Raw genomic sequence first — 17,500 nt, 5'->3', positions numbered from 1 at the left:
TTGAAAAGACAACTTTGGCACGGACTGGTGGTGTGTGGGTGTGTGTGTGTGTGTGTGTGTGTGTGTGTGGCCCGGGGGTGCATGCGATGCGATGCGTGTGCGCGCACTTCTCTCATACAGACAGTGGCTGGCTGCTCCTCCTACCTGCAGGGTTGCCTCTTATTCCAAATAAATTACTAGGCGCCATCTGAAAAGTCCTTAATGCTGTAAACAGCTTCCAACAACAACTCTAAAAGACGTTGTGATGTGATCATGATATCAGCCATCGACACCACTGGTTTAATCGTGTGCCTACTACAGACGTCTTCTCATCTATCCAGCTGTAGCCTATTAAAGCTCGTTAAGACTCGTCTGAAAGTTTAACAAAGTCCACTGAGCAACGGAGTAGTGTAACATTTTTAGTCAGAGGTTAAAACAAGCCAAAACAGTGACATAAGGTGAGCTGAGAGAGATGAAGCAGGGACCCCCTTCTATATTGTATGCAATTTTTACTTGGTCTGCTCTTTTTTCCCCTCTACACCTATGTACATCTTTGTCCTTTAGTCAACCTGGCAACACCAAGTTGCCAGGTTCTGGGAGAGAAACAAGCAACTAGCGTTAGCTCGTTCGTCATTAGCGGTAGCCTCTCAGGAACTTTCACTGCATGTTTGACTATCATGAGACTCCACAATGAGTAGTAGTAGAGAAAAAAATAACTTTGCATCGGTTATAATAGACGAATTTCCCTATGCCACGCGCTCCCATTATGACAACGGAGGGGGTTGAAAATATGACGACAGGGGAATCTCTGGAAATAAACAATGCCACTTTTTACGTCGGTAGGTGAGTAACGACACATCAAAGATAACACTTAAAATGTCCGGATTTCTCCTTTAATGTAAAAAATATCATATCACACAAAGATTTGGCGCCCCCCCCCCTGTAGTAACTCTGGGGACCCCCTAGGGGTCCCGGACCCCTGTTATGTCCTGCTATGTGTCTGAATGGGAAAACCTTATTTCTTTATTTTTGCTTTTAGTTCAAATAAGAAAAAAAAATTGCATTAAGATGGTACAAATAAAAATGATGATATGGCATAAGTTCTCTTTTCCTGGTTTATTATTGGTACTCTGTATTGGCAAATACACAAAATTAAGTACTTGTACTTAGCCTGAAAAAAATCGAGTTAGAAAATAGAATATCGGTATCGGTAAAACTGGTATCGGCAGGTCAGACTTTAAAAAAAACGGTAATCGGTATCGGCCAAGGATTTTGCAATCGGTGCATCTCTAGATCTAATATAATACAGTGATGTTGTTAGGTTTTCAATGAAGTGAGTCCCAGGACTCACTGGTGGTCATTTGAATGAGTCTCACTAATCTTAGATTACATGTTGGCCTATTTGACAGAGCAGAAACATAACTGCCTTGATGCCTATAACATTAACGAGCGTCAACGAGCGATATTAAAGTTTTATTCTTATCCCCTGAGCAAGCAGGCAGGCTCTATTAGCTCAATGGTAAAAAAAAATCAGCACAAACCGGGTTCAAATCCAGGGTAGAAGAGGAAAGTTACATAGTGCAGCTTTAAGTTCAGTACTTGAGTAAATGCACTCTAGTTACTTTTCCCACATGCAGTTTAAATGCTCTTGTGGTGGTTTCCTCGGTTAGGACGGAGAAGACGGTGGCGGTGAAGATCCTGAAGACCAACGACCCGGCCTTGCGGGAGGACATGCTGCGCGAGGCCGACGTCATGCAGCACCTGAATAACCCCTACATCCTCAGGATGATCGGGATCTGCGAGGCAGAGAGCCTCATGCTCATCATGGAGCTGGCAGACCTGGGCCCGCTCAACAAGTTCCTGCAGAAGAACAAGTGAGTGCTGTCTGTCTGTCTGTCTGTCTGTCTGTCTGGAAGTCATTTATGGCAAGGGGGGCTGTGCTGGGCGGGGGACTCCGCACGCGAGCGAAGCGCGATTTTTCACCTTTTTCAACAAATATTTTATTCCCCAAAGTTAAATACATCATTGTATTAATATATAAGTGTGTATATAGACTTTAAAATGATATATATTTGTTTAATTTACAAAAATAAAAAAATCTAAAAAAATATTCAATATGTTTTCAATTTTTTTTCTCTCTCTTCCCCACCACCAGGGGTGCTGCAGCACCCTCAGCACCCCACTTCCCGCGTCCCTGTCTCTGTCTGTCGTTCTGTTCTGTCTGTCTGTCTGTCTGTCTGTCTGTCTGTTTGTCTGTCTGTCTGTCTGTCTGTCTGGCTTGACCACAAATCCATTAAGACTGAATGCATCTTGTGTCATTTTGTGTCAAAAGATTTTTTTTGGCCATTCAAAAATAGTATAATTGTAGATCTGCTATTTATTTATTCTTAATCGTGAAAATGCCTGAAACAAAATATGTTGAGATGGGGGGGTCCGTGACCAAATACATATCATATTGTGGGTCCTTGGCATGGGAAAAGTTTGAGCATCACTGATATAGCAACCAAACAACAAAAATATATGTATTTGGCCGCAGACCCCCATCTCAAAATATTTTGTTCCAGGGACCCCTGAAGCAAAAAATGTTCGCTTAAAAATATATATATAATCAATGATTTGCACACATTTGTAAATTATTTTCAAAAACAGCAGATATACAAGCTCATAGCGCGGCACTCGGTGCCGCGCTATGAGCTTGTAGATCTGCTATTTTTGAATAGCCAAAGTATAAGATAATGGTTTAAGTGGTTACACAGATGTGTTCGGTTTGAATGTGTTAATGGTAGATCCCTAATCATCCTCATTGATGTACAGACATCTAACGGTGAAGAACATCACAGAGCTGGTTTTAATAGTTAATGGTAGATCTCTAATCATCCTCATTGATCTCTACAGACATATAACGGTGAAGAACATCACAGAGATGGTTTTAATAGTTAATGGTAGATCTCTAATCATCCTCATTGATCTCTACAGACATATAACGGTGAAGAACATCACAGAGATGGTTTTAATAGTTAATGGTAGATCTCTAATCATCCTCATTGATCTGTACAGACATCTAACGGTGAAGAACATCACAGAGCTGGTGCATCAGGTGTGCATGGGCATGAAGTACCTGGAGGAACACAACTTCGTGCACCGGGACCTGGCGGCCAGGAACGTCCTGCTGGTCACCCAGCACTACGCCAAGATCAGCGACTTTGGCCTGTCCAAGGCCCTGACGGAGGACGAGGACTTCTATAAGGTACACAGTAGGGGTGTGATGTAACTAAATACATTTACTCAAGTACTGTACTTAAGTACACTTTTGAGGATTTTTTACTTTACTGGAGTATTTCCAATTTTCAGTACTTTTACTTCTACTCCACTACATCTCAGAGGCAAATATTATACTTTTACTCCACTACAATTATTTGAAAATTTTAGTTACTAGTTACTTTGTAGATATAAATTATTACATTATAAAACATACATTAACCACTTCAGCTCTATTTTATACCTAGGCTAGTTGAAAATAGCCGATCTACCAGCTTGTAGATCTGCTATTTTCAAACATTTTAGTACTATTACTTTTGGTACTTTAAGTATATTTTGATGCCAATACTTTTGTACTTTTACTCAAGTAACATTTTTAACACAGGCCTTAAATCTGAGTACTTCTTCCACCACTGGGTACACATTACAACTTCATATACTGTACTGAGACACTTTCTTTTTTTCAAGATTTCTTTTGAAAATAGCAGATCTACAAGTTCAGTTCAGTATGTTTATTCCCAGCTCTTTTGGACAACAAAAAAAATACATATATACAAGTGCATTAGTGCAAATTGAAAAAGGCACAATCACAAGACAAAAGAAGGTCCAAGGCACAAGTTCATATACATGGTGAAGTGTCCAAGAAGCTGGAAAAGGGGACAGGGAGAAGCATAATGCTTATCGAGCCCTACCCCTGGCTCAGTTTGCAAAAGGAAATAAATAAGAAATAAAGTAGCCTACAGTGTTTGCAGCACAATTCAAATGAAAAGAATGATGTATAAAATATATGATATACCGTAAATATATACATCATTTATATGTTATATTTACATTAATTGATACAGCACACTCACACTCACAACTCTCTCTCTCATGTGAGAGTCAAGACAGCAAAGAGCATCGGAGTGTCACCGCGGAACGGGCGGCGCAGGTCTCATTGAAATTATGCTAATAATTACAATCATTTCATAATATATATTATCATCATAATAGTATACTAATAGCAGTGTTTTCCCTGTAGTGACTATTTTAAGTGGTATAGTCTATTACTTATATGTATTTATGTATTATTATTAGGTTAATACAATAATATATAATGGTAATAGAATAATAGTACATAATTATATAGTGATAAGGATACAATACAGTGTATAATAAATCATTTTACTCTACTAGGGTATCTTCCAGTTTATAAATGTCAAAGAGTTCACATCGCATCTCTGAGCCTGTAGATCAGCTATTTACAAATATCCGATGCTCATGTGGCCTATATCAGTGGTTCTCAACCAGTGGTCCGGGGACCACCAGTGGTCCTTGAGGGGGTTCCAGGTGGTCCCCAGCTAAATGATAGGAGAGTTGGTAACCAAATGGACCCTTATTAGATCTTTAACTCTTGAGAGTGTAAAATGAAACCAAATGGACCCTTATTAGATCTTTAACTCTTGAGTGTAAAATGAAACCAAATGGACCCTTATTAGATCTTTAACTCTTGAGTGTAAAATGAAACCAAATGGACCCTTATTAGATATTTAACTCTAGAGAGTGTAAAATTAAACCAAATGGACCTTTATTGTTAAGGCTGGTGTGTGTGAGTGACCCAAGCGCACGGCAAAGAGGAGACGTAGTTTAGGTGAAGCCCGTGGGCGTATTTATTCACAGTTTGGGTGGAAAGGTAGTGGAGTGAGTGGAGGTGGTGTGGGTTGGTAGCTCCGTGTAATAGCACAGCTCAGCTGGGGATCCGGAAGACTGGAGAGGAGAGGAGAGGCAGGGTTAGTAACAATTCAACAGCGAGAGGACAATGCACAGCAACTGTGTGAAGTTTAACTGGCTAGTTCTATAGCACTGGAAATCTTTAGTTTGGCTAGCTCTAGTTTACCAACCGTAGACTGGTTAAGATCTGGCACGGAGTGAAGTGCAGACTGGGCTCTTGTAGTGGCAGCAGTTGATTGTGGAATGGAAGACAGGTGCGGAGATTGCTGAGGGAGAGCAGGTGTGCTGAGTTGAGCCATGGAGTAGTCAGTGAGGGGGAGGGGCCGTGAATGTGAAGGTGAGGAGGAGTGAGGCGTAACACTTATTAGATCTTTAACTCTAGAGAGTGTAAAATGAAACATTTGGTTTCATTTTACGCTCTCAAGAGTTAAATAATTGTTAAACATCTGCATTACTTAATTAAAGAATTGTTATTTTGATCAACGTTTGCCTGTCATCTCTCCTATTGAACCAACATCAACACAACATGGATGCAATTGTGGACAAAATCTTATCCAACGATAACAAAATATTCTAAGCTTTGGGTCTGAGAGTCTAAATGTCATCAAACGGTGATGAATCTGTGGCTGAAATGCCCAATAAATAATGGACTTGATACGAAAAGGGTTGAAAACCACTGGCCTACTGTATATTTTCGCTTCTTTTGGGCTTGTGTCCATAGACTTAGCTGCTCATTTCTCTGGTAAAACACAACACTGACTCCGTTCCGTTCCAGGAGATCTACCATGGCAAGTGGCCCATCAAATGGTACGCTCCAGAGTGTATGAACTTCCTCAAGTTCTCCACCAAGAGTGACGTCTGGAGCTTTGGGGTGCTGATGTGGGAGGCCTACTCCTACGGACAGAAACCATACAAGGTGTGTGTGTGTGTGTGTGTGTGTGTGTGTGTGTGTGTGTGTGTGTGGGGGGGGGGGGGGTGGGTGTGTGTGTGTGTGTGTGTGTGTGTGTGTGTGTGCGCGTGTGTGTGTGTGTGCGGGTGTGTGTGTGTGTGTGTGTTTTCATGTGTGTGTGTGTGTGTGTGTGTGTGTGTGTGTGCGTGCGTGGTGTGCGATATCGCGTAGCTTCTATTTTATGTTAAAGCAAAGGTTTGATTTCATAGCAAGAACACACACAGCCTTCTGCCAGGCCGTAAATCACTGTCCATTTGGCTATTAGAGGCTGTAAAACGTGGATGAATAACACCTTCAATAATATCTGTTTACTAACAACATTATGTACAAATTCACTCACGCACACAGATGTTTTGACTATGACACAAGAGTGTCTCATTAAAGCAGGGGTCTTCCACATTTTTCAGGCCAACAAGGACCCCTTAGCTGAGAGAGAGATGAAGCAGGGACCCCCCCACTACATATTGTATGAATGTTTTGCAGTTTACATTTTTTTCATAGATTTCATAGCTAGCTTCGTAGAGTTGAATCAAATACCACCGAAGTGGAAAAGGCGGCACTCCAAAATAAAGGATGCAAGACTGGCTCAGATACACATTCTCATTTATTGGGAACGCTTACGTTTGGGCCTCAGCCTTCCTCAGAGCACATTTAACCCATTAAGACCGGGAACGCATCTGTGTGTCATTTTTAGATTTTTTTGCGCTATTCAAAAATAGCAGATCTACGAGCTCATAGCACGGCACAGAGTGCCGTGCTATGAGTTTGTAGATCTGCAATTTTGGGGGGAAATCGTGGAAAATCTTGGGTTTTTGTCTCCGCCAGGCCGAAAGGCATGGCAAGAGAATATGTTTTCGCCCCTGTCCGTCCGTCCGTCCGTCCGTCCGTCCGTCCATGTGTCCTGTCTAATCTGTGTGTTAGCAGCTAATCTCTGGCACCGTTGGCCCGGTCGCTCCGAAACTGTGCACACACACTCCCTGGATGCCAATTCAGAACCTCTGCCCCAATTTTTTCACATGGGCCTGTTATAGCGCCACCAGGAGGCCAATTTGTGCAAAACCCTTTTTCTTTACATTACTCCTACAGATTTTATCCAAACGTCATGCAAATCGGTACACAGTATCTCTATAGTCATCTGTCCGATTTCCCATATTCCATCCTCATTGCCTATGGTTGGCTTTCAAAGTTTGCAGGATTGGTCCGTTTTGAACAAAAAGCCGATTTCCGTGAATTTTCACACACACATTCCCACTAGGCCGAGGAAGAAATGCCACCCTTTTCACATTGGCCTGTTATAGCGCCACCAGGAGGCCACAATAACGTACCTGACCTGGCGGAGACCTGTGCTCCGAGGAGCACTTTTTCTAGTTTGAATATATTTTTAAAGCGAAAATGTTTAACTCAAATCTTTGCTTCTGGGGGATTCTACAAAGGTCTTCTAAATCCTAACTAATGTTGCGGTAATATCAGTGGTTCTCAACATGTACAGTATTTGGCCGTGGACCCCCATCTCAAAATGTTTTGTTCCAGGGACCCCCAGAAGTTGAAACAGAGTTAAAAATGTTCGCTTTAAAATATATATATTCAAAGATTTGCACACATTTTCACGATTTTTCAAAAATAGCAGATCTACAAAAGCTCATAGCGCGGCACTCGGTGCCACGCTATGAGCTTTTGTATATCTGCTATTTTTGAATAGCCAAAGGAATCTAAAAGAAATTACACACAGATGCGTTCCCGGTCTTAAAGGGTTAAAACGTTTGGTGGTATTTGATTGAAGTTATATTTATATATATATTGCTCTTTTTTCACTCTACACCAAACCTCTTTTCCGAAAATAGAAGCACCGCGACGTGTTGTGAGCTTGTAGATCTGCTATTTTCGGCTAATGTTCCCCTCAGAATAGGGATGCTAGGGTTCATGTGGTTAATGTAAATACATTTAAAAAAAGTTCTTATCACACAAAGATTTGGCGCCCCCCCCCCCCCCCCCCCGTAGTAACTCTGAGGACCCCCGAGGGGTCCCAGACCCCCTGTTGATGACCCCTGTGTTAAGGACATTTGGACTGTAGCATATTTCTGTGTGGTGACATGGGTGGTGACATCATCACTGTGTGTGTGTGTGTGTGTGTGTGTGTGTGTGTGTGTGTGTGTGTGTGTGTGTGTGTGTGTGTGTGTGTGTGTGTGTGTGTGTGTGCGCGCGATTTCAAGCATGGGTCTAGTGAATACTTTTCAGTTTTTCTGGACTTCCGTGATGCATTTGGCACTTTAGCACATAATGTCATGATAACAGCTCTTGAGGAATTCCATCTACCCCAAGTTTATGTTGACATTGTTAAAGATGTGTACACTGGTTCATTCATTCAGGTCATCTGTGGTAAACAGCTCACAGACCCCATCCCTCTCCAAGTAGGTGTTAAGACTGGCTGTCCATGGAGCGCTGTTAATTTTGTGTTAGCACTTAACCAATGGTTAAAATGGCTCTGTATGTGTGCCCCCGCCAATATAATTTCCCCTAACCCTGTTCAGGGGTATGCAGACGATGTCCAGTTAGCCTCTCATCATGGGGCTGTAATAAAGAACATGCTCTCCAAAACCGATTCCTTTTTGGAATGGTCAGGATTAGAGGTAAAATAATCCAAATGTGCAGTTTTATATGAAAGACGGAGCGGAGGAAATCGCTGGTACCACTCTAAAACAGATACACCAACTGATTTCACAATTTGCAATAAACCCCTTAACTCTTTCACTGCCACACTTATTTCAGACTGTGTCGTCCCAGTGCCAGGAAAAAGGTGCATTTTTCCTCCGTTTGTTTTTTAACATTGAAGTGAATGTAGCAGCAATTTTTTGGATAGCGTTATCTCCTAGTTCCTTTGAGATAACCCAAAAAAAAATAAAAAAAATCATTTTCTTTTTTATATTTTCGTCTTTCCGTCATTGGCCATGATAGCCATAGAGCCATCGGACGGGAATTCCCGTTTTTGGCAGTTAAAGAGTTAAAGTCTATTCACGTCAAGAGACTTACACATATTTGGGCCACAAGTTTAATGTGGCAGGCGAGTGGGGCGATCAGGTCGAGGTAATCATTGCTGAGTACTCCAGCAGACTCGACTTAATCCACACATCGCCTCTGCCTCTAATCATGAAACTGGAGGCAGTCAGAATAATAGCATTGGCCAAGGTACAACATCTTTTCTCCAATGTACATGTTCCACGAAAATCACTACGTGATTTGACTGACAAAACTGTGCACTTAGTGAGACAATGGACTGGTCTTAACACACACACAACACGTGACATTATATTTCACAGTAAACGTGAGGGTGGTTTGGGTGTTCCCAATTTTGAATGGACATATATAGCAACGAGGCTCTCCCACTTGTTAAATATGCTGAACAACGATGACCAGTATGTGAGAGAGCTTGCACGTTCATCTCTATTTCTGGACCTAAAACGACGTAAGGTCCCCCTGGCATGTGGCTCGGATCCTTGCTTCCTAGGCTTCAGGAGGAAACCTAGTGGAAAGCTAGACAGTCGCTCTCCCGGCTTCGGTGTGTGGTCAGACTGGCCGGACTTAAACGATCTGTGCTGTTGGGCTGATGTTACCTTGAAGTGGGTAGGGTCTAACTCAGAGGCGACTTTATATCTGACCCCAGTATCTCTGTCAGAGCATCTATGACTGTGTGTGGAACAGAACACCAACTCCCACTGACTAATGCCCGAGGTCGCCTCTTATGGGCACAACAGCAAAGGCAGCGGCAGCATTGGACTGAACTGAGGTTGCAAGGGAAGACTGCATGTCTCGCCGCTGCGGATCATTCTGTCTCGCACTCTGTGCTAAAAAATGTTGCTTTAGACGAATGCATTATTATCTTTACTCTGAAAGCGAGGTTGCAGGTTTTACCATCTAAACTTAACCTCTCCATCTGGTTTCCAGGCAACCATGCTCCTCACTGTATACATCATGGTCATGAACAAATAGCTGAAACCATGTCCCACATCTTAAATGGGTGCCATGTATACAGGGGACTCTACATAAGTAGGCATGACAGAATAGTGGATTTGATATCTAAAGATATCACTTCTATTTTCAGGTCCTCCATCATGCTGTATAAGCATTCTACTGTGAAGCCGAGCATGTTTAACCTGTGTAACGATGATTCTGTGTTCTCTAACATACACCCCTGATGTCATTGTTGTTAATGAAAACCATAGGGAGGTGTTCATTCTCGAGGTTCGCTGTACTTTTGATTACAGCTTAGAGGAAGCCTTCCTAACCAAAGTGCTAAAATATCATCAGCTAGAGCAGACCATCTCTCAGCTAGGCTACAGATGTAAACTTTTGGTTTTTATCTTTGGTAGTCTAGGGCACGTGCACAAGTTGGTTGTAAGGGGCCTGCAAATGGCCGGCCTCTCCAAAAGGAGGGCTAAACAATTAGCAAGGTACTGCTCAATATCAGCATTTATAGGAAGCCGCTCAATTTGGAGGAGGCGTTGCTTCCTTTACCCATGATTGTTGTCCGCTGTGTTCGACAAGTATGCCATCTTTTGTTTTGTATGTAACGTTGCTCTGCTTTACATGCGCTTTGTAACTAACTGTTTTCCCTTTATCTGACTGCACTGGCAGTGTTTATGTCCTTTGTACATCCTGTACTTCTTATTATGTGGACATAAATAAATATTTCATGTGTGTGTGTGTGTGTGTGTGTGTGTGTGTGTGTGTGTGTGTGTGTGTGTGTGTGTGTGTGTGTGTGTGTCAACAGGGCAAGAAGGGGACAGAGGTGATGGAGATTATCGAATACGGCGGGCGCTTGCACCCCCCGAACAACTGTCCTCTGGAGATGTACGAACTGATGAAGAACTGCTGGACATACAGGTGAGGGACCCAACAAAAATGTCTATTTATTTAAAAAAAATATATATATATTAATTGTAATTTTTTAAAAAGTGCAAAAAATGCAGATCTACAAGCTTGCAATTTGTCACGCTGTGACCTTGTAGATCTCCTATTTTCACCGTCTGAGTTAGGATTACAAGTAGGATTTTAGTTACATAGCAGACGTTCTTATCTAGACGGACGCACAATAAGCACGGTAAATAATCACGTACCCAGAGGTTGCCTGTTACAACATTCACCTTATGAAGGAACGGGCACTAATTGTAAACACATTTGTCTGTTCCAGCTCAGAGGAGCGGCCGTCCTTTGCCGTGGTGGAGCCCAGACTACGGGAGTATTACTACGATACGTACAATTAAGACCCCGTTCACTCTTCGTTAACGACGAAGCATAAATCAGGCTTCAGCCTCTTCCTTCCTTCCAACATTCAAAACTTATCAAACTATGCAACAATAGATATCAGCATTATTGTTATTATTATAGTCCATACTATATGTGCACACCCCCGCTCCACGGACCGAGTCCGAGTCAAGACCGAGTCCGGGAGGCCAGGAAGGGGGTCGAGTCCGAGTCGAGACAGAGACTGACGGGAGGCGAGACCGAGTTTTTTTCTTATTTGATAGGTACAGAAAACAATCTCGATCTGAAACACTGCAATTATATGTTACTGACTTTGGAAAAGCTTAGGTATCATACTATGGAGTTACATTTGTGTCTTTATTAACCAAACAAAATAAAAAGATTTGAGAGAGAAAAAATATAAACAGAGCAAAACATTAATTTGAATGAAAAGTAATTAAAACAGCAAGCAAAAAATATATATTTGCAAGCAAAACAATATATATAAACAGAGCAAAAAGTGTTTTTGAATGAAAACAACATTTCAAATTAAAAAAATAAAAATTTTGCAAGCAAAAAAAACATTTGAAAGAAAAGGAAAAAAATTTAGAACAAAACTTTTAAAACTCAAGTGTAAAAAAATAAGGACAAACTTTTTAAACTACATAAAACAAAAATGTATGTGTAATAAAATGTGTTATGCTAATAAAAATGTATTGAATGTATTTTTTTACTCTTTGCGAATGAAAGTAAATTTTCTCCCATTCAAAGGCCTTCTCTCTCAAAACTCTCTTTGGTCTTGATTTTTTTTTCTCTCTCTTGGATTTTTTTGTGTGAGGGGTTAAAGTTCAGAAGGCGGGGGTCCTACGCTGATAGATGTAAGACACCTCTCCATTGGTCACTCGGAGTCTGAGTGAGCCCCCCCCCCCTTCCTTATGTAGCTTGTTGAATGCAGGGATGGAGGTGTGTTTACCAGAACTGTTTTTTGATTGATTGAATTATTAGCAGTTTGCAAAAAAAACAAAACATGAAAGTACAGTTCAATGCAAGGTCAGCTAAGAGGATTTAAAACCCAAGAAAGACTATGACTTGTTTCCATTGGGGTCCTTTGTACTCAATTCATAAAGACATTTAATGATAGACTAGACTACTATGCAAAACATCATAAAAACAAAAAAACAAAAATATGTACAGTAAACAGTTTGAGTACACAGATTGATGAAATACTTTATTAACAGTAGGATACAGAGGTAAGATTTTACAATGATTGTTATAAGGATAACACAAAAAGGCTTGTTATCATTGTGGTCCTCTGGGACTGAGGTCAGAGCTCCATCCCAGCTCTGGGCGCTACACTATTTGTTACAATATTGAGCATTTTAGGCTATTAGCAATTCAGATGATTCCCTAATGTTAGGTTTCCGTTCTACTTACAGTTTGTGATCTGTATTTAAAATTGTTGTATTGTTATTGTTATTGTTATAGTAGGCCAGTGGTTCCCAAACTCTGGATCGGGACCCTCAGAGGGGGTCCCCAGATTAGCTTAATGGGCAACATTGTTTTCTCTCTCAACAGTAAACAAACCAACCTATACAGTATTAAATGTATACAGGGTAACACATTTCTAAAGTGACAATTTAATGACTTTAAGGCATGCGCTTGTAGTCAGTAAGCACTAGGCAAACTAGGCAATTGCATGGAGCCCCGAGGCAGGGGGGGGGCCCTGGTCTGCCCACAAAAAAAATCAACATTACAGTTGATTTCTTCCCAATAGTGTGAAGTGGTTTCACTTTCAACAACGAGGCTACTTCTATTTCCAGTAGTTCGAAAACTAAAACATGTGTTGGACTGATCACATTACAAATTTCCAATAGTATACAGTATAAAATATGACCTATTAAATGTTGAGCTTTAAGCATTTTTGGGGAAAATTGCAGATATCTCCAGAATGTGGGGTACACCTGGCAAATTCTTTGAAATTGATTTCTGTCTTGACCTGAGTTAAGTTCTTCTTAAAAGTTGTTGAAAGTAGTGGCCGTTACTTTGCTGTAGGCATGTAGCTACTGTACTCCTAAAAATCTAAAATGATTGATTAGGCAATTAATCCTAGCTAAAATCATTGGTTATGACAACAAATAGGGTATTTATTTTTCCTCTGTCATCACATCAATCAAGTTCAATGAGGTTAGTTTACAATCGCAGGCGTAGTCTGAATCTGATTGATTGAATCACGTTGGTTTATGATTTCTGGCTGAACTTAGCCTGGCGTAGCCGACTATATCAGAGTGACATTTTTTTTGCACTCGCAGATTCGTCTGGCCCCAGGCTAGGCTGAACTCCCATCCTGCTGTACTAATTTAATCAGTAGGGCCTGAGTACTGCACAGTGTGAAGCCTTATTGAAACTGCAAAGATTATAATTTTTTTTCCCCCGATAATGAATCGCGTTCTTGAGGGTCTAAACATACTCAAAAATGGGCGTGGCCTAATGGCTCAATAATGCCACCTACAAAATGTCGTGCTTGAAGTCCCACAATACGGTTTCACCTACATGTATGCAAATTCGCACACACCTGTATCATGTCACAACTTATACAAATGTCTCTTGGAGCCATGACGTAAACCCAACAGGAAGACAGCCATTTTGAATTTATTGTTGTGTTTTTGCGATTTTCAAGCCATTTTCACGGGTTGTACTTTAACGAACTCCTCCTATGAGGAATGTCAGATCCGTCTCAAACTTCCTCAGTGTACACAAAATACCTTAACGCTGAAAAGTTATCAAAAGCGTGAGTGGCAAATCGTCAAATTTCAACGCCAAACAGGAAGTGAAAATAGCCGATCTACAAGGTCAATTTTTTTTTCTTTTTTCTAACTTTTGATCTGATTGCCATGTTGGTTCAAGGTTCAAGGTTCAAGTTTTATTAATGTCCCAGAAGGGCAATTGGGTTTACAGCCAGAGTAGTGGTTTAAAACATACAGACAGTACAGGACAACAGCAGACATGAAACACCATAGCATAAAAACATAGATCCGGGCGCATCTAGTGCAATCATCATCGTCATCACAGTAAAGTGCAAGAGATAAAGAGATAAAGTCCTTGTTTTCATCACCATCATTATCATCATCACTAGAGATAAAAGGGAATTATAAAGTGCCGGCATAAAGTGCTTGATCCATCGTCATCATCATCATCACAGTAAAGTGCAAGAGATAAAGAGATAAAGTCCTTGTTTTCATCACCATCATTATCATCATCACTAGAGATAAAAGGGAATTATAAAGTGCCGGCATAAAGTGCTTGATCCATCGTCATCATCATCATCACAGCAATCTGGGAACCCATCGCCAACTGAAAATGAAAAACAGCGCCCTCTGCTGTTTGTTCTATGTCTGTTGGCTCTGGGCGGACGATAACGTAACACCAGAGCACAAGGAAACCGGTGTTTGTGATGCGCCTTCAGCGCATCACTTCCGGTTGGTGCGACTATGTTTTCATTCCCACTAACAATATTTCTACACAGAACACTAACACCACTTCTCCCAGAGAACATGGATCGTTTTGGTTATAAGCCCACTTGTTTCTATGATGACAGAGTAAGTTAAAATGTGAATATATTTCCGTGGTTTTGTCTGCTCCGCGGACGCTATTGTTAAATTAGTTTGGGTTTGTTTCGAGGGGGAAAGATTGACGGACATGTGAATCCCGCCCACTACATGTGATTGGGTAAAGCGCGGCCTGCTTCCTGATCTGAATGCGCACTCGTTATGACGAACCTCCCCGACAGATTCCAACGCAGTGCAGAATCTGTTCTTGAGAGATTATCATCACAGTAAAGTGCAAGAGATAAAGAGATAAAGTGCTTTTTCATCATCATCATCATCATCATCATCACAATAAAGTGCAAAGAGATAAGATTAAGAAAAGGGCTAAATTCAGAATATAAGGTGCCTGCATAAAGTGCTTGTTTCTTATTCACCATCACCATCAGTCACATTATCCTCTATCGGTCCCTAGCAACATTGTTTGCCCGAATTGAGGCAGGAACAAATGAGTGCTTGTATCTATTGTTTTTGATACTAGGGGCACTCAGACGTCGGCCAGATGGCAACAGCCTATATTCTGGCTCGAGTGGGTGTGCACTATCTTCTCGAATGGACCTGGTCTTCAAGAGTAGTTGTCTCTTATAGAAGGGGTCGAGGCTCTCCAGTTGGATGCCAGTGATTTTGGAGGCAGTTTTCACTATCCTTCCTAAAGAATTTTTATCCTTAATGGCGAGGTTACCATACCAACAGATGATGGAGAAGGAGATAACAGAGTGTACATAGGCACTGTAGAACAATTTCATCAAGTCTCTGTCAACATTAAATCTGGTTAGTTTCCTTAGGCAGAAAAGGCGTTGCTGTCCCTTCTTACACAGCATGTCAGTATTTACATCAAATTTCAGTTTGCTGTCAATAATCGTGCCCAGGTATTTGTAACTGGGTACGATTTCCACCGGCTGGCCACAGATATCAGTGTTCTGGGTGGGATGGGGACCACGTCTGAAGTCAATACAGAGCTCTTTTGTTTTTGAGATGTTCAGTTCAAGGAACGCGTCACTACAGCAGGACAAGAAGTCCTCTGTGACCTGACCATGTCCGACCTCGTCATTGTCTAGAAGGCTGACAATGACTGAGTCATCCGCGTATTTAATGATAAAGCGGTTGTCGTGATTACTGCGACAGTCATCCGTGTACAAAATAAACAAGAAAGCGGAAAGAACACAGCCCTGTGGCGAACCAGTGGAAGTGGACAAAAGGCTAGACATTTTCAATTTCAATTCAATCTTTATTTCAGACTCAGGGTCCATATAGCAAAACATGACAATCACACAGTAAAAGCAATAAAATAATAAAAAGAAATAAAAAAACACATAAAAACAGTCCAACTACAGCTTTTCAGAGTCCGTAGAGGCTGTTACGCCAATGTCTCCATATCGTGGAAGAGTACCGAGTAGAACTTTTGACAGGGTTAATTAAAATCTTAATAACATGATTGTCAGACTTTTCAAGACGACATATGAATTTGTACATTACATTTCTTAACAGGGCTTGACAGGTAGGTACCCCCAGGTTTACAAACAGCTGGCTGGCACTGTGCCATCTTGGTACCCTCACCAGCAACCGTAGAGCATCATTATATGCTACTTTCAGTTTTCGCATGCTGCTAGCTTTGTAGTTACTCCATAAGTGAGCCGTATACAATGGTGTACAGAATGCTTTAAAGAGTGATACCTTGACATGTACAGAGCATTTGTGAAATTTCCGCATTAGTATGTTTGCCTGGGCATACAATTTGCATCTTTGTCTATGGATGTCTTTGTCATCAGAGAGATCATTGGATATACAGTGTCCTAGGTACTTAATCTCACTGCACACAAGTAGTATGTTGCTACTGAGAATAAAATTAGGAAATACTGCCTTTTTATCATCTTTACTTCGCACAATCATGATGCTACTCTTCTTGGCATTATATTTAATATTAAAATCAATGCCATACTGGGAGCAAACCCTGAGAAGCTGTTGTAAGCCTGCACTGTACGGGGAAAAGATAATTAAATCATCTGCATACATAAGGTGGTTGACTACAGAGTCACCTATGACACATCCAGTTTTACACTGGTTCAGTTTCCTAGACAGCCCATCCATGTATAAATTAAATAATAGAGGAGATAAAATCCCCCCTTGCTTAACACCATTACCAACATAGAAATGTTCGGACACAGTATTTCCCCACTTCACCTGCATAGTCTGATGTGCATACCAAAAGGCTAGTATCCTTATAATGTACTTGGGTACCCCTCTTTGGCACATTTTGTCAAATAACTTGAAATGATTCAACCGGTCAAATGCCCTAGAAGCATCAATAAAACACAGAAACATGGTGGAATTCTGGCTTCTATATTTTGCAATAATGTCCTTTAAAGCAAAAATACACATATCAGTGCCATGTTTCCTTTTAAATCCAAACTGGTTGTCAGCTGTGGTAATATACCTATCCAGTCTGTCCAACAGGATTTTCTCCAATACTTTGGAGAGTATACTAGCTAAAGCAATGGGTCTGTAATTATCAATGCTATTTATTTTCCCAGCTTTGTCCTTAACACATTGGCTGCCAAAGACGCAGATCTGCGTTCTATTAAATAAATCCGTGGGCTGCCAAGAACGCAGATCTGCGTTCTAATGTCTTTTTTGTGGTTTAAGTTATATTGCAATCTTATGCAACCGGTGTCTTCATATAATCCTCCTACACAAAAAAAAACAAAAAAAAAAGTCATGTGATCGAAAAGTCACATGATCAGACCAAAAAGTACAAAAAAGCCTC

At 41.0% G+C, this 17,500-nt stretch overlaps 1 protein-coding gene across 3 annotated transcripts in view; it reads left to right on the top strand.

Annotated features, from left to right (window-relative positions):
• LOC308081485 (tyrosine-protein kinase SYK-like) overlaps positions 1 to 11,771 on the top strand; it is a 50,569-nt gene extending 38,798 nt beyond the window's left edge. For 2 of the 3 annotated variants that reach the window (XM_080457860.1, XM_080457862.1), the window contains 5 exons: positions 1,650 to 1,853; positions 3,037 to 3,226; positions 5,723 to 5,863; positions 10,662 to 10,774; positions 11,082 to 11,771. In XM_080457860.1, the coding sequence (XP_080313986.1) occupies positions 1,650 to 1,853; positions 3,037 to 3,226; positions 5,723 to 5,863; positions 10,662 to 10,774; positions 11,082 to 11,154 (721 nt within the window). In that variant the 3' untranslated portion in view covers positions 11,155 to 11,771. The remainder of the gene's footprint in view (positions 1 to 1,649; positions 1,854 to 3,036; positions 3,227 to 5,722; positions 5,864 to 10,661; positions 10,775 to 11,081) is intronic. The other variant, XM_080457861.1, reaches the window with a different exon arrangement.
• The last annotated feature ends 5,729 nt before the right edge of the window (positions 11,772 to 17,500 follow it).

Source organism: Gymnoscopelus braueri (genome assembly GCF_963280865.1).
Source record: "Gymnoscopelus braueri genome assembly, contig: SCAFFOLD_359, whole genome shotgun sequence".
Lineage (NCBI taxonomy): Eukaryota > Metazoa > Chordata > Actinopteri > Myctophiformes > Myctophidae > Gymnoscopelus > Gymnoscopelus braueri.
The sequence above is the reverse complement of the archived record's forward strand: the minus strand, read 5'-3'. Positions and strand labels throughout refer to the sequence as shown.